Source organism: Natator depressus, chromosome 1 (assembly GCF_965152275.1).
Source record: "Natator depressus isolate rNatDep1 chromosome 1, rNatDep2.hap1, whole genome shotgun sequence".
Classification (NCBI taxonomy): domain Eukaryota; kingdom Metazoa; phylum Chordata; order Testudines; family Cheloniidae; genus Natator; species Natator depressus.
Window position 1 is genome coordinate 109,950,881 of NC_134234.1, and position 25,463 is coordinate 109,976,343.

Sequence of the window (25,463 nt, forward strand, 5' to 3'; positions counted from 1 at the left end):
TTGGACCATGACCTTGCAAACACTTATGCATGTGTTTAATTTTACTATTGTGAGTAGTCCCATTGACTAAACGTAGCCACTGTTGGAGACAGGATACTGGATTAGCTGGACTGTTTCCAGTATGGTTGTTCTTATCTTCTTGACTGAACTTCAACAGTTTCTTATTATAATTTTAGCTGTATTGGTATAGGATCTTCTCAGCACTTCTCTGTCCTACCCTAGTCTTTCATTACTTACATTCAAATAAAACTAGTAATTTTAAATTCCACACTATATGCTACAGTTCAGACATTATAGTTAATGAATTAAATATTCAAAATTAAGGTAAGGCTCCTTTTTTCATATGACTTAAAATATGGTGTCTCAGTATAATAAAATTTACAAATTCAGTTGGTAATATATATTTTTTTCATTTTTTTAAATAAAGCAAGGGAATGCCATACAAGGGACTATGGTTAATGTAACTTTAGTTTTGAGAATTTAAACTCAAATCATGAAAGGCAGAATAAAGTTTGAATGCTTATTCCATTCCCTTTGCTTATGCCTCAAAATATAGGATTTCTTCATATTTTTAAAGCTACTTTTCTGATGTTTTTCAAATTTTTGAGGGGAAGACTACCCTGCAGTGAATTGTAACATGAAATTTCAGAGTAGCTTCTTTTAGTAGTATGGACTGTTGAGAATTAGGCTTATAACTGGATGGTAAACTGAACCTTAACTATGGAGTAGCTACTATCATTCCACTCTATAAATTACTTATCAGTTAATACACTATTGTGGTTTTTAAAAAAAATCCCTGTCATTAACTCTTTGAAAAATCTTTTAACATATTTGGTTCATCCTATCTCCATGGTAGGTTGGCCTATGAATTGCAAATCCATTTAGTTGCCTGTGATGCCCCATTAATGTGTGTGGCTTGGTATTTTTGTTTGGTTTTGTTTTGGTGTGTTTTGGGTTTGAGGGGTTAGTGGAAGTATACTACAAAGATATATTAAGTAGAAAGGGAAAGGGCTAGTGAAGGTCTCATTAGAGCAGTGGTGTAAGTCCCTATTCAGGATAGCACTTAAGCACAGGCTTAACTTTTAGCCTGTGCACAAGTCCCCTTGACCTAATGCTTGCATGCTTTCCTGAAACAATGTTATAAAGAGAAGGCCGTGGACTAGTGGGCAAGGTCTTTTGGGGGAGAGGTGGCTGTGACGCTTCCTGGGATTGGAAGGCACCTCACTATCATCTGCCTTTAGCATGGGGAAGCCTTCTCTGTTCCTGCAATGGGTCAGCTCCCCAATTCCAGTGGCTATGGGCAACATAAGCACTCACCTCTAGTCCTAACAGGCCCCACTGTCAACTTTACTGCAGAGGCCCCATAAAGTGTGGGGCATGCCTCCCTAGGGAGGCATGGAGGACCATCTGGGGGGGCACAGCGGGACCCAGGCCAGCCAACATGGGGGCAGGGAGGGAGCGCCACCCAGCCCCTCCCCGCCACCAGTTCTGTTGTGGTCTGGGGCAGAAGTTGGGGGCAAGGCCGGGAATGGAGTTGCACCTGGCCACGGGCCCAGCTACCAGCCCCCACCACAGCCCGGCTGCGCCTCTGCTCCAGCCCCCGGCCGCAGCCCAGACCCACCCCCACTGCAGCCCCAGCCTTGGTCCCCTTCCCCCTGTCTCTGTCTCCCCCTGCCCCCCCATCATAGTCCCGCTCCTGGCCCTGGCTTGGGGGGTTACGGGGGGAAGGCACAGACAGGGGGAGGGGGGTGTGACCCTCAAAATTTTGGGGACCACTGTTTTACAGGTTAGTGATTGGCACACTTCAACCTTTGAGCCCCCACCCAAGCATCTCCTTAGAGTGTCCAGTCCCTGGTCCACTGAACGCGTTAGTATTCACAGATTTGTTGCTTCCAAAGTACCGGTACACCCCAGCTATCCAGTTCCACCTCAGATCACGTTTCTGCTTAAACACATTTAAGTGCTGTGTGTTATAATGAAATCAAGTATTAAGTTTATTTAACAAAGCACAGAGTCAAATAGTAGCAAATGGAAATACTGGAAACAAATGGTTACGTATAAAATCATAACACATATGCTAGAGCCTAGATTTCATAAACAAGGTACTTTCGTGTCTTGTAAAGTATTGCTCACTCAAAATCTTTATAGCTAGGATGGCTGTGACCCTTCTTTCATGACACAAACACTCTGTCTCCTAGGTGAAAGACCCACTGTGTCTCTTTCATTGTCAGATATACCAAAACAATCCTTCATCTTTACTCATAAACAGGGCATCCTGCTGCTGTTCCTGTAGGTTTCCTCTTTTGTAGATTTCACAGTCTCTTATTTAGCCCCTGGCTAAGTGTGCAAATAGGCATAGTCTGTGAGGCATACCTATCTCTCCATCTGGCCATTTGTGTATTGTATCTGTAACCTCCTGCCTGAAAGGGACATTTCCGAGGTTTGTCACCTCCTGGTGACCTGCCATAACTTCAAGGCTTTAGGAGCATAATTTTCAGAATAGATACATAACTTTAAATTTTATCTGTACATACATTTCACAATGATTGTGACGAGAATGGCCATACTGGGTCAGACCAATTGTCCATCTAGCCCAGTATCCTGTCTTCTGACAGTGACCAATGCCAGGTGCTTCAGAAGGAATGAGCAGAACAGATAATCATTAAAAGATCCAACCCTTGTTGTCCACTCCCAGGTTCTGGCAGTCAGAGGCTAGGGACACTCGGAGCACAGGGTTGCTTTTGGTAGAGACCTTACCTGTCACCCTTTGGTGAGCTATTATTAGGGTCCTACCAAATTCACGGCCATGAAAAACACATCACGGACCGTGAAATCTGGTCTCCCCTTGTGAAATCTGGTCTTCTGAGTGCTTTTACCCAAAACTATACAGATTTCACAGGGGAGACCAGTGTTTCTCAAATTGGGGGTCCTGACCCAAAAGGGAATTGCAGGGGGTCGTGGTATTACCACCTTACTTCTACACTGCTTTCAAAGCTGGATGGCTGGAGAGCAGCAGCAGTTGGCCAGGCGCCCAGCTCTGAAGGCAGTGCCCAGCCAGCAGAAGCGCAGAAGTAAGGGTAGAAATACCATACCGTGCCATCCTTACTTCTGCGCTGCTGCTGGCAGCGACTCGGCCTTCAGAGCTGGGCTCCTGGCCAGCAGCCTCCGCTCTCCGGCTGCCCAGCTCTGAAGGCAGCACCGCTGCCAGTAGCAGCACAGAAGTAAGGGTAGCACTACCACCACTCCCCCTACCATAACTCTGTGACACCCACCCCTACCCCTACTCCTTTTTGGTTCAGGACTCCTACAATTATAACACCATGAAATTTCAGATTAAAATAGCTGAAATCATGAAATTTACTATATTAAAATCCTATGACCGTGAAATTGACCAAAATGGACTGTGAATTTGGTAGGGTCCTAGCTATTATGAATATATCTGACCCAGGGGATCTCTGTAAAACCCTATGCACCTCCTGTGCCCTCTGCCAGTTGACCCCGAGAGGTCTCTGGGTCACTCCTTTCCAGTTCAGAGAAGAAAAAGAATTTTGGAAGCTTCCAAACTGAAAAGCAATAGACACTGGGAAACCGATCATTTTGCTTACATAGGTCTTTCTGCCTACTGGTGTCTCTAAGTTAAGGAGTTGGGGTTTTGTCCCCATCTTTTTCTTGACTTAAGCAAACCACCCTTTGTTTGCTGTTCTGCTCTTTATTCTTTGGACCAGATCTTAAGGGTTTATAGTGAGCAATTAAGGAATGGTTTCAGAGTAACAGCCGTGTTAGTCTGTATTCTCTTTTTGCAATTAAGGAATGTATGCAGTGTTAAATGCTTGGATCTCTTAACTGTTCAATTCCAGAGTAACATTTTAAATGTATTAGAGAGACAAGGTGGGGAAGTAATATCTTTTATTGGAACAACTTCTGTTGGTGAGAGATACAAACTTTCGAGTCACAGAGTTCTTCTTCTGACCTGAAGAAAAGCTCTGTGTGGCTCGAAAGCTTGTCTCTCACCAATAAAAGATATTACCTTCCCCACCGTGTGTCTCTAATATCCTTGGACTGACACAGCTACAACAACGTCATTTTAAATGTATAGCATTTATATATATATATATATAATTTTTTTAAGTATACATTTTGGAGAGGTGTTAGCTGGACTCCATTACTTTCATAGGTTATGGCTACACTAAAGAGCTTACAGTTGCACAGCTTAATTGCTCCAGCCCCTGCGAGTGGTGGTAGCTGTGTCAGTAGGACAAGCTCTCCCACTGACATAGTGCTGTCCACACCAGTGCTTAAGTTGGCGTAAGTGATGTCGATGAGGAGGGTGGCTCATTCACACCCCTGAGTTACATAATTTATGTTGAGTTAAGCTGTAGTGTAGCCTTAGCCATAGTAATTCTTTCCACTATTTTTTTGTTTTGTTTTTTAATTTTGGAATATAATACCCAGGTCGGTCCACCAATTTTAAGACCCTTCATTGGCTTCTTCTCTTCCTACTAATCAAATCAAGTTTCTCATCCTTGTTTTCAAAGTGCTTCACAGCTCAGGTCCTTCCTATATCTCCAGTCATCTCTATTCACTCACTCAAGACACATGTCTACCTATGCTCTTCATGTCCTCTTACTCTCAAACTCCTATTTGTGCCATATTCTGTGATGCTGCTACCTGGAGCCCCCAATCCCTCACTCACTATATTACGTCCACAAGTATTAATCTTTCAAGCTCCTTAAAAAAATCTGTCTTCCAAATGGTCTTTAAACTCTAGCCTTATTGGCAGTTTTTCTCTGGTTTAAAAACAGAATTTTAAAAAATGACAAACACAGATATTTTTCACTGTGTGTATATATTTTCACTGTGTGTGTGTGTATATCTATATCTATATCTATATATATCTATATATCTATATATATATATATATATATATATATATATAATATTTAGAATAATAAAGAAACATTCATTTCACGGGCTCTGAGCACGTTAATTATTTGAACAACAATTTTGGTTTTGTGATTTTTTTATTTTTTTTTTAAACCTCACACCTCTTCTGCTGCACACAAAGTCAGCATCAGATATTAGCACATCTATATTGTTGTGAGTGAAGGCATGCTTTAGGCCTGATTGAAGCCTGCTGTGATTTTTAAGACTCTGTTTTGATAACCTTTAACAGCTTAAGCTTAAGTAGAACTGTGCATGTGTAAAGACATTGCAGACTAATTATGTTTAGTATTGTGCTTGTGTAAGAAGAACACAGAGTAATAGTTTGTTTAAAAAAAAATGTAGCCACAAAGCTAGAAAAAATTGGTTTGCACTAACACAAAACCTGTGCTGACAGGACAAAAGAGTTAACATAAAAATAAAAAGAACAGGAGTACTTGTGGCACCTTGGAGACTAACAAATTTATTTGAGCATAAGCTTTCGTGAGCTATAGCTCATTTCATCAGATGCATTCGAGTGCATCCACTGAACGCATCCGATGAATTGAGCTGTAGCTCACAAAAGCTTATGCTCAAATTTGTTCATCTCTAAGGCACCACAAGTCCTCCTTTTCTTTTTGCGAATACAGACTAACACGACTGCTACTCTGAAACCTGTCATAAAAATAAACTAATACATAAACATACCTTCCCCGCCTTCCTTCCCCCAGAATATAAAGAAGTTAGTCTAAACAATGGAAAGCAGAAATTGTATATGCTCCTGTGTTGGGGGTGACTTTGTGGTGAAACTATCATAATGAGCTTCCCTCTTGTAAGTAAATAAGAATTTCTTACTACGTGTTTTGCCTAATAAAAATTTGTTAAACCAGTCTGCTGAGTAGTAAATCTCTCAGTCAAATGTATACATTGGCTTATATCTCAATCCCCCATCTTTCTTCTAGAGGCCAGTTGAAGCAAAGGTCCCTGTGGCATGACCTGAAAGTTGACAAATCTAAGCTATTTAGAACAGGGATAGGAGTGAATTCCAGAAGCTTAGGGCCCTTATGAAGAGCACTGTGCCAGCCCTCCCTCCTCTCTTATATCTAGTGACCTAGCATCCAGGGCTGTCCTTAGGATTTATGGCGCCCTACGCAGCATTAAACTGGTGACCCTGTGCTCCACTGAAAGCGGTCCCCAGCCGGCGCCACTGACCCCAGTGTGTCGAGGGGGCACAGCCATCACCCCCTCCCGCAGACCCACAGAACCTCTCCCCATTACTGACACACCCCGAGCTTTGTACGCAGCAGATGCTGTGGCAGTGGCTTATGGCAGGCCTCACACTGTCACATGAGGGCTGCATCTTGCCAGAGCCTGCAGCCCCTTGCCACTCCTGGCTCACCACGAGCATTTTAACAGGAAGTACCAAGCAGTAATAACAATAATACGTGTGTATGCGTGTGCACGCGTGAGAGTGTGTATGAGAGAGAGCCAGTGCATGTGAGAGAGCCAGAGAGAGAGCGTGTGTGTGTGTGTTGGGGGACTGTGTGAAAGAGTGTGTTTCAAACTCTGTGTGTGTGTGAGATAAATATAAAGGGAAGGGTAAACGTGTTTAAAATCCCTCCTGGCCAGAGGAAAAACCCTTTCACCTGTAAAGGGTTAAAAAGCTAGGATAACCTCGCTGGCACCTGACCAAAATGACCAATGAGGAGACAAGATATTTTCAAACCTGGAGGGGGGGAGAAACAAAGGCTCTCTCTGTTTGTGTGATGCTTTTGCCGGGAACAGAAAGGAATGGAGTCTTAGAACTTAGTAAGTAATCTAGCTAGATATGCGTTAGATTCTGTTTTGTTTAAGTGGCTGAGAAAATAAGCTGTGCTGAATGGAATGTAGATTCCTGTTTGTGTCTTTTTGTAACTTAAGGTTTTGCCTAGAGGGATTCTCTGTGTTTTGAATCTAATTACCCTGTAAGGTATTTATCATCCTGAGTTTACAGAGGTGATTCTTTTACTTTTTCTTCTATTAAAATTCTCCTTTGAAGAACCTGATTGCTTTTTCGTTCTTCTTAAGATCCAAGGGTTTGGGTCTGTGTTCACCTATGCAAATTGGTGAGGATTTTCATCAAGCCTTCCCCAGGAAAGGGGGTGTAGGGTTTGGGAGGACTTTGGGGGGGAAAGACGTTTCCAAGCGGGCTCTTTCCCTGTTATATATCTGTTAGACGCTTGGTGGTAGCAGCAATAAAGTCCAAGGGCAAAAGGTAAAATAGTTTGTACCTTGGGGAAGTTTTAACCTAAGCTGGTAAAGATAAGCTTAGGGAGTTTTCATGCAGGTCCCCACATCTGTACCCTAGAGTTCAGAGTGGGGAAGGAACCTTGACTGTGTGTGTGTGACTGTGTGTGACAATCTGTATTGGGGAACTGTAACTCATGAGAGACAGTGTGTGTGTGTGTGTGTGTGTGTGTGTGTGTGTGAGGGAAGTGTGAGAGACAGTTTGTGCACTGTCACTAAGTTCCCTCCTCTCCTCAACCCAGCTACTGCCCCCCGACTCACCTTTCACTTCTCCTGGCCTGGTCCCTGCCAGAGAGCAAGCGGCACAGGAAGGCAGGGTCCAGGGAGGGACTCTGCTCTGGGCGGTGGTGTGCTGGGCCGCCAGTGACCAGCTGCGCCACTCTGGGCTCCCCGGGGCTGGTGTAGCAGAGCCGGAGACTGGAGCCCTCCGCCGGCCAGCTGAGGACCAAGTGAGGGAGGTGGTAGGGGTGGGGGCGGGAAGAAGTCCACTGGCCCAGCATGGTGGAGGAGCCGGAGAAGAGAGGATTCCAGCCATGGTCAGTGAGGGGAATGGTGCCTCAAATTTTCGGGTGCCCTATGCAGCCGTGTGTGCTGCATATGCCTAAGGATGGCCCTGTTAGCATCATTAACATTAACTCTGCTCATTGTAATTGGCAGTGTATCATGAGTAGAGAGGTGGTGTCTCAGTTGGACTGATCAAGTTATTTGTACTTGTAATCTTTCTTGACTATGGTTATTGCACCAGAGTTCAAAATTGCAGCTAAATATTAAGGCAATTATTTACCTGTTCTACTGAAATTTGCTAAAATTTAAATTAAATTCTGCAATTCTAGAATGGCATGTTTAGATGGCAAATACGTCCTTTTATTTTTTTAAGGAAATCTAAGGCCTTTATTGGGTACCGTGTTTGCACATAATTTCTGAACTAATGCAGACTGTGCACATCCTTTGTCCATTATTTGAAATCCTACCATAGTTAGTGCTAAAGACACATAATTTTGACAATCTTTTTAAATGTTTATTTTGAATTATTTATTATCAGCACTAGGAGTTTGGTTTATAAGTGATATTGACTGACATTTTACAATGTTTTCCTCAAAAGGCACTGAAAAATGATGTTGAGAGATACTGGGATAGCTTATGGAAATTTGGTCCAAGTCTGTCTCAAGCTGGAAATGACAAAACGTCAGGAAAATATCATTGCTATCTGTCCTATGTGAAATGAGAATTTTGCAAGCATGATTTATATTGTAGTCTCTTTGAGGCAAAGAATTTGTTTTTCTGTGTCTTCTATAAAGCAGCTATTATATGTTGAGGTGCTATCCATAATTTGACAATGGCATATATTTTTTTTAAATGTAGGCTTGAAAACCACAGATGGTTCATGGATATTGTAAAAAGAGCAAACTTACATACTAGTGACTAAGTCCAACCCTTATCTTAACAAATAAGTTTAAAGAAACAGTCCGCATCTCATCCAAAAGAAGCATGAGTGACCAGTGTGGTACTGCTAAGCTTTACAGCTTGATGGATTTAAAGCAAGGTATTATGTTTTAGAGAACAGGTAGCCCAAGAAAATAAAAATGTTACTAAACCAGAAAGATTTGGTGGTTTTGACTATCTATTGATCAGGGAGAACTCACACTTTTCATTAGACTTCATTTGAGACTTTTTTTTTAAATTGGATTTGATACAGTGGCCCAATACTGAACCATGTTTGACAGCTAATGTGTATTATCTTTCAGCACAACATGTATATTCGAAATGCAAAGAGCATGTTATAGAAGGCTTTGTTCCTGGTTGTATACAGCAATACAATGAAGGCAATTGAATTTAATTCTCTATGGATATTGATTTCACTGCTTTGCTGCCAGTTATTGAACACTGCGGAGCATGAAGATGTAGTAAAGCATGCAATAAAGCTGCATCGTGGGAAAGGTGCTGCTGTCACACAGAGAAAACAATGGGTCTTAGAAAACTGCAGAAAGCTATCTGGGCTCCTTCGTCAAAAGAACGTGGTTCTCAACAAACTAAAAAATGCAATAAGATCAGTGGAAAAGGACGTGGGGCTGTCAGATGAAGAGAGACTTTTTCAGGTGCACACATTTGAAATTTTCCAGAAGGAGCTGAATGAAAGTGAAAATTCAGTCTTTCAAGCAATCCATGGACTCCAAAGAGCCCTTCAAGGTGACTACAAAGATGTTGTAAACATGAAAGAAAGTAGTAGACAGCGATTGGAGGCCTTGAGAGAAGCTGCAATAAAGGTAGTACTTCCCAATTTTACTAATGCATTATGGAGGGTAATATGGTGAAGGTTTCATAGGGATTTCTAATGATTAAAGAGGTTTAAATTCTTTGTTTTGTATGAAAAATATGGATCTATACCAAACTTTCAACACTTATTCCTAGTGTAAAGATGGAATTTTGAGCAAAGCTAGCAGTAAATCTGTTCTCCTCAGATAAGTTAGAAGTAATGTAGTAGTTACAGGGAGTTGAAAATATTCATTATTGAAATTTAGAGAAGGTTAATAATTTGTTATAAAAAACAGTCTAATGAGAACCCCTGTAACTCCCAACTCCAGCATTACTTTAGAAGGCAAAGGAATATGAGAGGTGAGACTATTCATATACTTTGGCAGTAATATAGCATTCTTTGTCATAACTGCACTTCTTTGTGTCAAGACAAGGCAACTGAGATTGCCTTCTTTATAAAATAATCACTTTAAAGCACAGAAGTGTGATAGTGAAGCATGAGTGTTTCACTGACTATTGTGGCTCACCTTGATCTGTTAAGGTCTACCAAAGGGAGCCCCAGTCCAACAGACCTGGCAAAATTTAGAGAGACAAGGTGGGTGAGGTAATATCTTTTATTGGACCAACTTCTGTTGGTGAGAGAGACAAGCTTTCGTGCTTATACAGAGCTCTTCTTCAGGTCTCGGAAACTTACTCAGATTGTGGAAAAATTTGTCGAAGCAGGGCTGCTCTCTGGGGAACCACAGCAGGTCTCTGTGACACTCTGTACCTCAAAGTAGCACTCTGGAACCCCATATTCATTACTGTGATACGATTAGGATATGTTTGGTTCAAATGCATGCCTGGCGAGGTATCATTTTAAAAGTCTTAATCTATTGAACATTAATAATCTGTTGGATTGTATGTACTATCAGTGTTTGTGGAATTATGAAGTATTGCAATATGTGCTATTGAAATATGTTGTGAGGTTGGGAGACTCTGACAATGAGACTTTCAGTAAGGACAAAGGAGCACCCATCACTGGCCAGAAGGATGTTGATGGCCCATTAAGAAAACAATCTACTATCCCAGAGGCTCCTTACAGAAGGCACGTACATGATGGAGACTGCTTGACCAATGGGAACTGACTGACCACAATGCCACAGCGAGGATCTTTCTAGCAGCTAGAAGAAGGTGTAAAAAGAGAGACAGTGACATCATCACTTGGCCTCTGCCCGCCCGCCCTCCCCTCCCCCCCCCCCCCGGCCCCCATCTCAACACCTGGAAAATCTTCTGGAAGGAAAAGACTTTTTGAACTGTGGAATTTGGTCCCAGTCTGGGTATTGAGGAACTGTCAGCTGCTTGTACCAGCTGTCAGGGTGAGACACTGCTTGATTCAAATCTTGCTTAGTCTCTTTAACTTAGAATTTAGACTGAGAGTTTATTTTTGTTTAAGTAACCAAGTTTGCTCTCTATGCCTGTTACTTATAATCACTTAAAATCTCTCTGTACTTAATACATCTGTTTTATAATTTACCTAAAACAGTGTGTTTTTGGTTGAAATGCTAGGGGAATCTCAGCTCAGGTTACAAAGACTGGTGCATGTCCACTTTCCTATGAGGAAGTGGCAAACTTATTAATGGGTTTGCATTGTTCAAGAGAACCTTGAGCAGTGCAAGATGGTGTATTTCTGGGGCGCAATGCTGGAGACCTGGGGGAATTGGCTAGAGCCTTTATTGATGGTTCATAAGTGGCAGGGAGATCATTTATGTAACTCAGTTGGGTGCGTCTCTGCCTGTGGATGGCGGTGTGAATGCAGAATCTGTCAGAGGGTTGTAGCTTGACATCAGCATCACTGTGTGAGAGGCAGCCAGCCCAGGTTGGTGAGTTTGGAGGGCTCAGCAGTCCTACAGGTCAGCTTATACCCCACTGACCCTGTCAGTCTCCCATCCAGAGAAAGTGCCATTATAGTGGAGTTACATGCCGTGCTTCCTTGGGCACATTCACTGTAATCCTCTTGTTTTCCTTGCCCCCTCTCCATCTAATCAGAAATGTTCTGATGTTTACAAGATAGTAGGGAAGGAAATGGAAGTGAGTTGTCGTGGAAGGCAGAGAAGAGGGGAAGAGTGTGAGGAGGACATGGCTTATGTGACTGGGCAATCCTTGCAGGGGATGTAAGTGCTGGAGACCTGGAGGCAGAACAGGGGCATAGATCAGGGTTTCTCAGCCCGTAGGTCAGAACCCAAAATTGAGTCACCAGAATGTTTCAAAGGGGTTCCTGTCCCACAGGGCTGGCTGGGCTCACCTCCTTGCTCCAGGCACTGCAACTTCTGGGGTCCCAGCACCATTCAGCTTTGGCCCAGCTGTCATGATGATGGGAGCCTGGGTAGGCCAAATTTGAATGAATGGCACTTCAACCACATAAGAACGGCCATACTGGGTCAGACCAAAGGTCCATCTAGTCCAGTATCCTATCTTCCAACAGTGGCCAATGCCAGGTGTCTCGGAGGGAATGAACAAAACAGGTAATCATCAAGTGATCCATTCTCTGTCGCTCATTCCCAGCTTCTGGCAAATAGAGGCTAGGGTGGGGGTGGGCAAACTTTTTCTGGCCTGAGGGCTACATCTGGGTATGGAAATTATATGGTGGGCCATGAATGCTCATGAAATTGGGGGCTGGAGTGCGGGACGGGGTCAGGGCTCCGGCTGGGGGTGCGGGCTCTGAGGTGGGGCCAGAAATGAGTTCAGGGTGCGGGAGGGGGCTCCAGGCTGGGGCAGGGGGGTTTGGAGGATGGGAGGAGGATCAGGATTGGGGTTGGGGGTCGGGGTGTGGGAGGGGGGCAGGAGTGCAGGCTCTGGGCAGCACTTACCTCAAGCAGCTCCCAGAAGCAGCGACATGTCCCTCTTCCAGCTGCTATGCAGAGGCAGGGCCAGGTGGCTCTGCACACTGCCCTGTTATCAGGGCACCGCCCCTGCAGCTCCCATTGGCCGCAGTTCCTGGCCATGGCACGCATGGAGCGGGGCAAGCCCCGGATCCTGCTCCCCGGCTAGAGCTCAAGGGCCAGGTTAAAACTTCTGAAGGGCTGCATGTGGCCCCCAGGCTGTAGTTTGCCCACCATTGATTGACCTAGCTTCCGTGAATTTATCTAATTCTCTTGTGAACTAGATACTCTTCCTCTCTTCTGCTCCCTTCCATGACAACTCACTCCCATTTTCTTCCCTCCTATCTTGTAAACATCAGAACATTTCTGATTATATTTTCTACAATAATGGTTGGAGAGGGGGCAAGGAAAACAACCCTGTGAGCCAGGTCACAACTCCACTCTCACAAATTTGGTCCAGTTGAGGGTGGCAGGGCCAAACCTGAGCAGTGCTGCAACCCTGGAGGTTGCAACACCCAGAGCAAAGAGCCAAGTCCAGTCAGCCCCATAGCACAGGAGCTGCAGGAGCCTCTACTGTGGGATGTGTCAGGCAGCACTCAATCCCCCCGGAGGGCAGAATCCGACCAAAACCACTCTAGGGCAGGACTGCAATCAGAGCGGGGCAGCCGTCCAGGGTGTGTGGTGGGGCTCGGTGGGGCCAAGGCTTGGAAAGGGAGCATCACCTCTGTGTTGGTGTCTGGAGTGGCTCACTGCTAAGAGTGCCAAACTCTGGTCTGACTGTCAGAAATCAGGGCACACACCCCAGACTGGTGGTATAGTCCTCCGGGATCACTATATTAGTTTTACTTTGGAGTCACATTTGGTTACTTCCAGCCCCAAAAGGCCAGTCACTTTCCCCAGGTCAGAATATTCTCTAGATCTCACCAAAGGCAATGCTGTAGCCCAGGGGTCGGAAGCCTTTTAGAAGTGGTGTGTGAGTCTTCATTTATTCACTTTAATTTAAGGTTTCGCATGCCAATACTACATTTTAACGTTTTTTAGAAAGTCTCTCTCTATAAGTCTGTATATTCTATAACTAAACTATTGTATGGAAACAAGGTTTTCAAAATGTTTAAGAAGCTTCCTTTAAAATTAAATTAAAATGCTGATCTTACACCGCTGGCACGCTAAGCCCACTGCTGGCCTGGGTTTCTGTTCAGCTAGGACGGCAGCGGGCTGAGCGGGGCCTGTGGCTGGGACCCTGGCTGGCAAGGGGCCGGCAGCAGGCTGAGCGGTGCCGGTGGCCAGGACCCCTGAGCAGCTCAGCTCGCTGCCGGTCTGGGGTTCCATCCGCCGGCTCCTGCCAGCCAGGGTCCCAGCTGCCAGCCCCGCTCAGCCTGCTGCCGGTCTGGGGTCCTGGCCCTGTCCACATAGAGTAGGTACCTACTTTCTCCCTGGTTCTGGCCCATTCTCTTCCTCTCTCTGCACTGAGCTGAGGGTGGGAGTGCACTGAGAACAGGACTGGGGGTGAAGGAGCAGGCTGGGGATTGGGGTGCAGGGTCTGGCCAGGAGCTAGAATGAGGGAGGGGGCTCAGGGTTGGGGCAGGAGGTTTGGGTGTAGAGTGCTTACCTGGGCAGCTCCCATTTGGTGCGAGGGGTGCAGATGGGAATGTGGGTGTGTGTGTGTGCAGGATCTCCCGTTTGATGATCAGGGTGGGGGTGGGGATGTGGATGTGGGGGTGCAAGAGTCAGGGCACAGGGTGGGGGTGGGGATGTGGATGTGGGGGTGCAAGAGTCAGGACGGGGGGCTGGGTATGTTTGGGGGGTGCCGGAGTCAGGGCTGGGTTTGGGGGGGGGTGCAGGGATCAGGGCACGGGGCTGGGGTGTGCGGGGTGCAGGGGTCAGGGCAGAGGGCTGGGGGTGTGTGTGTGTGTGCACGAGCTCCCGTTTGGTGCTCAGGGTGTGGATGTGTGGGGTGCAGGGGCCAGGGCACGGGGCTAGGGTGTGTGGGGGGTGCAGGGGTCAAGGCAGAGGGCTGGGGGTATGGGCTGGGGTCGTGGGGGTGCCCCCTGCCCTGAGCAGCTCAAGGCTGGGGGCTGGAGGGGATATGCCAATTCCACCCTTTTCCCCAATGTCCCCGGAGCAGAGAGCACGAGAGCGCTGCGGCTCTGCTTTTCCCTCTCCCCTCCATAGCAAGGGCCGTCAGCTGATCAGCTGCAGGGAGGAGGAGGGGCAAAAACCCAGCACGCTGGGGGAAGGGGAGGGAGAAGCTTGCCTTCCCTGCAAGGAGAGAGCGGTGGGAGGGGATGGGCAGGATTTTTAATTGCACGCTGCTGTCCCTGGCAGACAGCAGCGTGCCATTAAAAATTGGCTCGCGTGCCATAGGTTGCCAACCTCTGCTGTAGCCAATCCTTTAGTAAACTAAAACTAAAGACTTATTAGTTAGGAAAAAGCAATGAGTCATAGCAAGTTTAAAGCAAATAAAATACATTTCAAGTGAATTAGGGTTTTTAGGTTCAAAATAAAAGCAGTGATGTAGCAATCTGCCAGTCTCATATGGTCTTTTCACAAATTTTCTCAGGGTTTTTCCAAAGTGGATTTGTGGAACTCTGTCTTGTATGTAGAAAGCTACCTGACAGCATCCAAAAAGATCAAAGATGTCAGGACATTCCCAGCATCCAGTATTTATAGTAGAATATAGCCTGTCAAGTGTTTTTAGCACAGCATGTGTCCCTAGATTTCCCTTTGACTTCAAAGCATAGGTGTTGTGTGCTCAACAATGTTCCTCCTTGCTGAGCAACTTTAGACAAATGGATATAGATAAACGGGAACAATGTGATAGTAAAAAAAATTTAGCTTTCATGCAGTTTTACGCATCAAATGAATTCACAACTAATCACTAACACACATTATTGCTCCAGGATTAATTAAATATACAGACAACAATCACAGGTAAACTTAGCGTAAATGTAATTAATGGGGCACGTGCCATGTAAACACAGTGTGGCTTTCTTCTAGTCTAACAAGTGGATACAGTAACATTAGCAACCAATAGGTTCATAGACAAGTGGATACAATAACATTAGTATTTCTTCTGATCTAGGGTTATTCACTATAGGGCATGCTTAATAACAAATAAGCAACAGGATATTGCCAAAATTAACAGATCAAATTTTACAAGATTTTTACAGATGTTACGAGTGAGTTGCTTTGCACGTTACAATACCTCTTGACGTTCCTCTGAGGTTCACAGACAGGTGAACTGCCTATTGCCTTTAATCTAAGCTGGTTTGCCTGCATCACGACCTCCATCCCTGACTCACCTTAGCGGGCCACCCAGCCTGAGTGGGTTGCAGGGGGGCACAACCAAAAAACCTGGGGGTGGGGTGGGCACATGACCCTGTGTACCCCCCCCCCATCCCCTCACCTCACCTCTAGTAGGAGGTGCAAATATACTTGCTTGCCCTGGGCGCTAAAATGCCTAATTATGGCTCTGCCCCAGGGCCTCTCTCCCCAGACTATTTAATGGCTCGCAACAGGCAATAAACATTTATAAATAGGCCCTGAGCCCAAAAAGGTTGAGGACCACTGGCATAGATGATGCAAGAGACTGAGGTATCCAAGAAGGAGGTGCAAGGAGTGATGTGAACACAGGGTAGGATGCAAGCTGAGACACTCATGGAGAGTCTGTTCTCTGAACATGGGGAATGAGGGGTATGGAAAGTTTGGTAGAGAGTACCTTGAACACAGTGTTCTCCAGCCAAGCGCTTAGCATGTCTCTATGGAAGTGCAGGAGATGGCCTCTGCAGCATATAGCTTTCTGAAGCTGTGGCAATTGTTATGAAATTAACACGATTTTTGACAATTTCACTGCTGTACAAAACATTTTTAGGTGAAAAAATGCACATTCACATCAACCAAACCATTTCGTGAATTGTTCTAGTTTTAAAAAAGAATGAATTGAGAAAATCAAAATGTTTCTCTGACATTTTAAAAATGAAACTTTTTTTATTTTTTGATTCAAAATGACTTATCTAGAAATTGTCTCAAGTTTAATTACAAAAAACCCTAAAAAATGTTTAAAAAGGGAAAAAAAAAAAAGCTCAGTTAAAATGACACCTTTCATCTGATTCTAAAAGATTTTTTTTAAAGTTATTTGGAACTATCAGCAAGCTAAAACATCAGTTTTCCCTTTGGATCTAGTTCTAAAAAGCTGTGAAGCTAATCAGAATCTTAACATTTCACTCTCCTGCTGCTTGGCAGGGGTACTAGTAGCAAAAGAGGTACTGGAGAGATCTGTCTGCAGGCTTGGGAATAAATCACTGCATTATATTACATTTTAGTCACATTTTGAAGATTCTTTAGAACTATAAAATCTAGAAGCGTGGGGTTTTTTTGTTTTGTTTTTAAGAAAGCTTAGATTCTGCTGAAGTGGAGGGTGTTCCCCTTGTGTGTCATGTCAAGCTTCCTACTCACTTGGGACAAGTAGATTATTTTAAACCCTCCCTTTTCTCATATTTGTAAAATATTAGTATAGTGATTTAACAATCTTATATAAAGCAGAATAATGAGAGATGACTCTGGAAAATGGTTGTTGAAAAGAGAGCGAAGTTTACATGAGGTAGGTTTAAGGTTACTTGTTTGCACATTATTCCAGTTTTGTTCTAGTTTATTTGTATTAAATGTGTGAATTCCTTAGTTAATATTGATGTGTTCTAGGAAGCACTTTTTCACTTTCCCAGTGGGATGTTAGGTGCAAAAGCCAAACTTCTGGGTGTCTGTGGCCTACTGTCTTCACCTCTTATTCTTAGTAGGCTGAAGCATATAGCTTCTAGCTCCTGAGTGTCAGGTCAGTTTCATATTGTTAATTGAAAAAAAGTTTGTAATTCACAAAGGAGAGCCAAAAGAGAAGGCTGGGACAGGGTACAGTACCGGAGGCTTCTTATGTCTTCCATTCTTCTGCCTTTGACTCTTTCTTACAGCAGAAAACTATGGAGGACAGAAGTGACCGAAAGGTCCTTCTATCTTTCAGTAACTTCAGATTACCAGGCACCTACTAGCCAGATGCTGATACGAAAGACAAAGCTGCCAAGCAGGGTCCAGGGACATATACTAATAGTAATTCTACCACTCTCCCCTTTCCCTAACAGCAGAGGGTGGGTTCTCAGCAGGCGATTGCCCTTAAATCTTGCTGATGGGTCCCATCAGAGGTTGCGACGCCGTGGGTGCTCCGGGGCTTGAGCACCCATGGGGAAAAATTGGTGGGTGCTCTGCACCCACTGGCAGCTCCCTGCCTGCCCCCCCCCCGGCGCCCCAGCTCACCTCTGTCTCCGCTCCGCCTCTACCTCATCCCCTGAGTGCACCGTGGTTCCGCTTCTCCCCCTAGCTCCCAGCGCTTGCCTCTGCGAAAGCGCTGGGAGGGAGGGGGGAGGAGGGGGAATGCGGCATGCTCGGGGAAGAGGCAGGGCCGGGGCGGGTATTTGGGGAAGGAGTCCAATAGGGTCAGGGAGGGGGCGGGGACTTTGGGGAAGGGGTTGGAATGGGGGTGGCGTCGGGGCGGGAGGGGTTGAGCACCCACCGGTGCCAGGAAAAGTTGGCACCTATGGGTCCCATTCTTGTTACGCACACACTCTAGGGCACTCACCTTTACCCAGTTCCTAAGGCTCAAGGAGTACCCCGGTTGATTTAGGCACCCCTACCCTTTCTCAGTTCGTAGGGCTCCAGGCAAAAGGCACACACCCTTACCTAGTTCCTAGGGCTCAGGGCATACTCTTCTGTGGGCAGAGCCGTCCCTACCCATACGCAAAGTATGCAGCTGCGTAGGTCACCAGGAAATTTGGGGCACCAAATTTTCTGGTGCCCTGTGCAGCTGCATGCTACTCCAGCGCCTGCTATGCCTCTTCCCATGGCCCCTGCCCCGCGTTAGTACCACCTCTTCCCGCCCCTGAGGACTGCAGCAGGCCTGGGCCTGCGCTCATTGGTGGCAGGAAGTACAGCAACCCGGTCCCTGCCACGCTGCTGCTGAGTGCTGGGGGGCGGTTCCCCTCCTGCCCCCCAAGCCAGCCCCGCCCCCTCCCCCTGCGGAGGCCTGGGGCCAGTCCGTCTCTCCCCCCCGGAGGCCTTCTCCTTCTCCTCCCCCACGCGGGGGAGCTGTGTAGGGCCCCAGAATAGCTTGGGATGGCCCTGTCTGTGGGTTTGCAGGATCTTTTTACCAGTGAAAGAGCCTTACGCAGTAATAGCCTTATAATCTATTTATTAACAATTACCAAGCAAAGTACACATGCTAAGCATAAAGTGCTATGCTCGCCAATCCTGATCATGTAGGCAGACTTTCCCTGTTGGCCAGGCAAGGTCGGTCTCATCTCGGTTCTGGTTGCCGCATGTCAAAGCGGTTGTGCAAAGGGTTCTTAGCAGCTCTGATTTTAGGCTGCCTCTTGGTGGGGGGGGGGGGGGGGGTGAGTTCTTCTTCTTTTAGGTCTTGCCTCCTCCTTCCCTTTTCCTTTCTTTTTCCTTCCAAGCTGGTCTCTTTCTTCAACCTGTTTATGTAGGTTTTAGAGTAACAGCCGTGTTAGTCTGTATTCGCAAAAAGAAAAGGAGTACTTGTGGCACCTTAGAGACTAACCAATTTATTTGAGCATAAGCTTTCGTGAGCTACAGCTCACTTCATCGGATGCATACTGTGGAAACTGCAGAAGACATTATATACACAGAGACCATGAAACAATACCTCCTCCCACCCCACTCTCCTGCTGGTAATAGCTTATCTAAAGTGATCACTCTCCTTACAATGTGTATGATGATCAAGTTGGGCCATTTCCAGCACAAATTGAGTCCTGCTTAGCTATACCTTAACAAATCAGTTTACTAAGATATTACAAAAGAATTCTTTGACCAATCCTAACATATTACGAAATAATTCTTCACCCAATCATACCCCACCACTTCAGTTTATTTAAATCTTGTAAAATTAATTATCCAATAGACAGAAACAATCAAAGAACCAGACAGGAACCATACAGATAAACAATAGAGAAGTGGGGACCATAAAAGCAAAACAATAAAGAAGTAGAGATTTCACACCCACCACTGTTAAGTGATTCTTTGCCAGATTAGAATGCCATCAAACACAGTTTTCTTTAAACATTTTAAGAGATTCCTTGCTTATCTGAGGATGGTTGGTACTATTACGAGGGGTCCTTCTTAACAGTCCAATATTACATTGTTTTGATAATCCAGGAAGTATTTGGAGAGTGTTGGGGATAACTTCCTGGTACAAGTGCTGGAGCAACCGACTAGAGGCCGTGCTCTTCTTGACCTGCTGCTTACAAACAGGGAAGAATTGGTGGGGGAAGTAGAAGTGGGTGGCAACCTAGGCAGCAGTGACCATGAGATTTGTTGAGTTCAGGATCCTCACAAAAGGAAGAAAGGAGAGTAGCAAAATATGGACCCTGGACTTAAGAAAAGCAGACTTAGACTCCCTTAGGGAACTGATGGGCAGGAAGAATAGCAAATATGGCAGGCGACCAGCTTGGCTTAACAGTGAAATGTTCGGTGAGCTTAAACTCAAAAAGGAAGCTTACAAGAAGTGGAAATTAGCACAGATGACTAGGGAGGAGTATACAAATATTGCTAGAGCATGCACGGGTGTAATCAGGAAGGCCAAGGCACAACTGGAGTTGCAGCTAGCAAGGCATGTGAAGGGTAACGTGAAGGGTAACAAGAAGGGTTTCTACAGGCATGTTAGCAACAAGGAAAAGGTCAGGGAAAGTGTGGGACCCTTACTGAATGCGGGAGGCAACGTAGTGACAGATGTTGTGGAAAAAGCTGAAGTACTCAATACTTTTTTTGCCTCTGTCTTCACAGACAAGGTCAGCTCCCAGTGTGCTGCACTGGGCAACACAGGATGGGGAGGAGGTGAGCAGCCCTCAGTGGTGAAAGAACAGGTTAAGGGCTATTTAGAAAAGCTGGACGTGCACAACTCCATGGGTCCAGATCTAATGCATCCAAGGGTGCTGAGGGAGTTGGCACGTGGCTCTGCAATCACATCGGCCATTATCTTTGAAAATTCGTGGCGATTGGGGAAGGTCCTGGACAATTGGAAAAAGGCAAATATAGTGCCCATATTTTAAAAAAAGGGAAGAAAGAGAATCCAGGGAGCTACAGACTGGTCAGCCTCACTTCAGTCCCCGCCAAAATCATGGAGCAGGTCCTCAAGGAATCCATTTTGAAGCACTTGGAGGAGAGGAAGGTGATCAGGAACAGTCAACATGGATTCACCAAGGGCAAATCATGCCTGACTAACCTGATTGCCTTCTATGATGAGATGACTGGCTCTGTGGATATGGGGAAGCGGTGGATGAGATATATCTTGACTTTAGCAAAGCTTTTGATATGGTCTCCCACAGTATTCTTGCCAGCAAGTTAGGAAGTATGGATTGGATGAATGGACTATAAGGTGGATAGAAAGCTGGCTAGATTGTCAGGCTCAGTGGGTAGTGCTCAACGGCTCAATGTCTAGTTGGCAGCTGGTATCAAGCGGAATGCCCCAGGGGTCGGTCCTGGGGCCAGTTTTGTTCAACATCTTTATCAATGATCTGGATGATGGGATTAATTGCACCTTCAACAAGTTCGCAGATGACACTAAGCTTGGGGGAGAGGTAGATACGCTGGAGGGTAGGGATAGGGTCCAGAGTGATCTAGACAAATTGGAGGATTGGGCCAGAAGAAATCTGATGAGGTTCAACAAGGACAAGTGCAGAGTCCTGCATTTAGGAAGAAAGAATCCCATGCACCGCTACAGGCTGGGGACCAACTGGCTAAGCAGCAGTTCTGCAGAAAAGGACCTGGGAATTACAGTGTACGAGAAGCTGGATATGAGTCAGCAGTGTGCCCTCATTGCCAAGAAGGCCAGTGGTATATTGGGCTGTATTAGTAGGAGCATTGCCAGCAGATTAAGGGAAGTGATTATTCTTCTCTATTTGGCACTGGTGAGGCCACACCTGGAGTACTGTCCTGTTTTGGTCCCCCACTACAGAAGAGATGTGGACAAATTGGAGAGAGTCCAGCGGAGGGCAACAAAAATGATTAGGGGGCTGGGGAACATGACTTATGAGGAGAGGCTGAGGGAACTGGGCCTATTTAGTCTGCAGAAGAGGAGAGTGAGGGGGGATTTGATAGCAGCCTTCAACTACCTGAAGGGAGGTTCCAAAGAGGATGGAGCTCAGCTGTTCTCAGTGGTGGCAGATGACAGAACAAGGAGTAATGGTCTCAAGTTACAGTGGGGGAGGTCTAGGTTGGATATTTTGAAACACTATTTCACTAGGAGGGTGGTGAAGCACTGGAATGGGTTACCTAGGGTGGTGGTAGAATCTCCATCCTTTAGAGGTTTTTAAGGCCCAGCTTGACAAAGCCTTGGCTGGGATGATTTAGTGGGTGTTAGTCCTGCTTTGAGCAGGGCATTGGACTATATCTCCTGAGGTCTCTTCTAACCCTAATATTCTATGATTTTATCATTCTAATTTGGAAGGAATGTGAGGATGTGACTTTGTGCTTCTTGGCTTATGGCTGCTGCTCTCCTAATATGACTTCAGAAAAATGCCTCAGACCTTACATCCTCATTTTGCATATCTATCTCTAGGTGTTCAGTCCTCTGGCTAGTAGGTGGTGTAAATTTTTCAAGTGCAGATAATACTGGTGCAGATTCTGCCATTTTGTGGTCTGGTGTCTCATTCCAGCCAACGTGAGGCACAGTGCAGTGTGTGTACTGTCCTATGCTTTTGACTAGGTCTGTTCAGAGCAGCAGCTTTGAAGCAGCACTTGCTTTTCATGCAGGGTTGGCCTTACCATGAGGTGACCTGAGGCAGCTGCCTCAGGTACCAGGCTTTTCGGGGGCACCACTAAGATCCAGAGTGTAGAAAATTGTCTGCTGCTGGTGCATATATATTCTCTCTGCTCTAGATGCACAGAGATGGTGGAGTGCTATGCTGGAGGAAGGAGAAAAGGTGAGAGGGAATAACAGAGAGCTGCAGGGGGAGAGAGGAGGAGGAGCCTCTTATGTACTTCTCTAGCACCCCCAGGAGCCTGGATTGATTAACACCAGCTTCTCAGGGAGCTTCCTGTTTCCTGCTGCTTCCCTGAACCCACCTGAGGATAACAGGCAGTCAACTGAAGTAGTAGGAGCCAGTTAGGCCCTTAAGTCGCTGATATCTTCCCTCACTCAGGCCCTGCTACCAGCCTGCTTATTTGTCCCCTTCAACGGAATGAGAGCCGCTATAGCTGGCACAGAACAGCAGTCATGAGTGAAAGAAGAAAACATCCCTCTGGTGCAGCATTCAGAAAAAGAAAGAAAGCAAAGGAAGCTTTTCTATCTAAGCAGGAAGAAGCTCTCCTGAGATACATAGACACAGATGTTCATGGTGAGCCTTCCGGCCCCAGTGAGTGGTGAGGAAATGCCTGATCTTCCAGTTAGTCAGAGTGCAAGTGACCTGGCAGCTACTGCAGCATCCATATCTCCATCTCAAATGGATGTAACCACTTTTCTTCAGGAATGTGCATGTAGATCAGAGAAGAGTGTGGTGGAGGCACAAGAAACAGCTGCTGCTGAGTTTAGTTCCTTAAGTCTAGATGATCCAGGACTGTGGACCCACTTGAGCAGTAGCCTGGGGGACTTCCTTGTACTGCATGGACCACAGCAAGTGAAAAACTTCATGTTCCCCAAAGACAATGAAAATAGAAGTTTCCAACCACCACATTACTGGCATGAAATCCCCAATGGTGACAAAGTGGAGAGGCCATGGCTTATGTACTAAAAAACCCAGAATGCTGCCTACTGTTTTTGTTGCAAACTCTTCCAGTCTAATGTTCCAGCCACATTGGGTTCTACAGAACAAAGGATTGGAAAAATCTGGCTAGAAATCTGATATGCCATGAGAAGGCAGCAAATCGCCAGAGAGCATTCCATAGGTGGAAAGAGCTTGAGATGAGACTAAGGTTAAAGGCTACCATAGATGATCAGCATCAAGTGAAGATTGCATCAGAGTCTCTTTACTGGCAAAATGTTCTGAAAAGCCTCATTGCCATTGTGAGAATGCTTGCTACCCAAACCCTAGCACTGCGTGGCGCTTCAGATCAGCTGTGTGCGCCAAACAGTGGACACTTCCTTACAATTGTGGAGCTGATGGCTGAGTTTGATGCTGTACGCCAGGAGCATCTAAGAAGAGTCACTACCCAAGAAACGTACACACACCACTGCCTTGGAAAAACAATTCAAAATGAGCTCATACAGTTACTGGCAACAAAAGTCAAACAGAAGATTGTGGCAGATCTGAAGTCAGCAAGATATTACTTTATTCTGGACTGCACACCTCACATCAGCCATACGGAACAAATTACTTTAATGGTGCGTCTTGTAACAACAACAGAACCTAGTGAAAATGTCCCTGCAATGGTGACTGTCAGAGAGCATTTTCTAGAATTTATTGGCATTGATGATACAGGAGCTGGTATGACAAATGTGCTTCTTAAAAGCTGGAAGATACGGGAATTGCGATAGCTGACATGAGAGGTCAGGGCTACGATAATGGTGCCAACATGAGAGGAAAGAACAGAGGAGTGCAGACACGGATCCAAGAGTTTAACCATCGAGCTTTTTTTGTCCCATGCAGTTCTCATTCTTTGAACTTGGTGGTCAGTGATGCAGCATCAGCTTCCAGTGAGGCTGCTGAATTTTTTAATGTAATTCAAAGCATCTATGTATTTTTCTCTGCATCAGCTCATCGATGGCAAATTTTGAAGCAACATCCTCTGACACTGAAACCACTGAGTGCCACACAATGGGAAAGTCGAGTGGAGGCGATAAAGCCTATCAAACACCAAATTGGGAAGATAGATGATGCCATAGTTAGCATTATCTTCCATAATGGCAATGACAGGAACTGTTTGTGGAAGAACAGTGGCAAAGGGAAATAGAATCACCAGAAACATACATAACTTCAGATTTCTGTATAGCTTAGTATTGTGGCATGACATACTGTTTGAAATAAATGTTGTAAGCAAGAGAATCCAAGGTGTTGACCTTGATATATCTGGAGCAACGGAACAACTGGACAAAGCAAAGTCATACCTACAGTCTTACCGGTCAGAAGAGGGATTTCAAAACGTTCTGAAGAGTGCACAGAAGTTGGCAGAGGATCTTCACACTGAAGCTATTTTCCCACCCATTCAAGAATATAAGTGTCACCGAAGAAGGAGGCATTTTGATTACGAGGCACGGGATAATCCCATAAGAGACCCCAAACAACAATTCAAAGTTGAATTCTTTAACCAGGTACTAGATTGTGCCTTACAGTCGGAGAACATTTCATGCAGCTCAAGGAACACAGCAGTGTATTTGGGATGTTGTATGATATTCCAAAACTCCTCACTATACCTGAAGAAGACCTACACCAGCAGGGCACTAGAGACAGTGTTGACACATGATGACATGTGTGATATTGATGCGAGTGATTTAGGTGATGAACTGAAAGCCCTTTCAAGATACACTTCAGCAGGATCAACTCCAAAGGCTGTTCTGGAATATATGTGCACAAAGAAGATGACCACCCTCTTTCCAAATGCTTTTGTTGCTCTGCGCATACTTCTAACACTTCCTGTAACAGTTGCCAGTGGAGAACGCAGCTTCTCCAAGCTGAAGTTAATCAAAACACATCTACGCTCCACAATGACACAGGAGAGGCTTGTTGGCCTTGCAACCATCTCACTAGATCATGAGCTGGCCCAGACTGGGGACCTTCAGGAAGCAGTTCAAATCTTTGCAAGCAAGAAGGCACGGAAAGCACCACTTTGATTATTCAAACAGATAAAAATGCCAGTGTTTTAGTATGCAGACAAAAGTTACATTTGCTGTTCAGGCATTTGAAAGTTAAGTGTTACTTAATTTTTGAACAAGGCATTTTAAGTTGTTAGTTCTCCTTTATTGGGGTAGGTAGCAGAGCAGTGCCATGAGAGGAGTAGAACAGGAAGAAGGCAGAATTGAGACCTTTCAAAGTTTTGGCCCAAGCAAGTGGGCATGGGGGCGTCATTTGAGCTCCCCGCCTCAGGTGCCAAAATGTTGTGGGCCGGCCCTGTTTTCATGGACCCACCTGCCATTCCTTGCAGATGGCTCCC

General features: G+C 45.5%; 1 protein-coding gene across 3 annotated transcripts in view; it reads left to right on the forward strand.

The window, feature by feature from the left end:
• Positions 1–25,463, forward strand: part of TMCO3 (transmembrane and coiled-coil domains 3) — a 77,262-nt gene that overhangs the window by 1,516 nt on the left and 50,283 nt on the right. For all 3 annotated transcript variants that reach the window (XM_074964090.1, XM_074964073.1, XM_074964080.1), the window contains exon 2: positions 8,952–9,470. In XM_074964090.1, coding sequence (XP_074820191.1) covers positions 9,024–9,470 — 447 coding nt within the window. In that variant the 5' untranslated portion in view covers positions 8,952–9,023. The remainder of the gene's footprint in view (positions 1–8,951; positions 9,471–25,463) is intronic.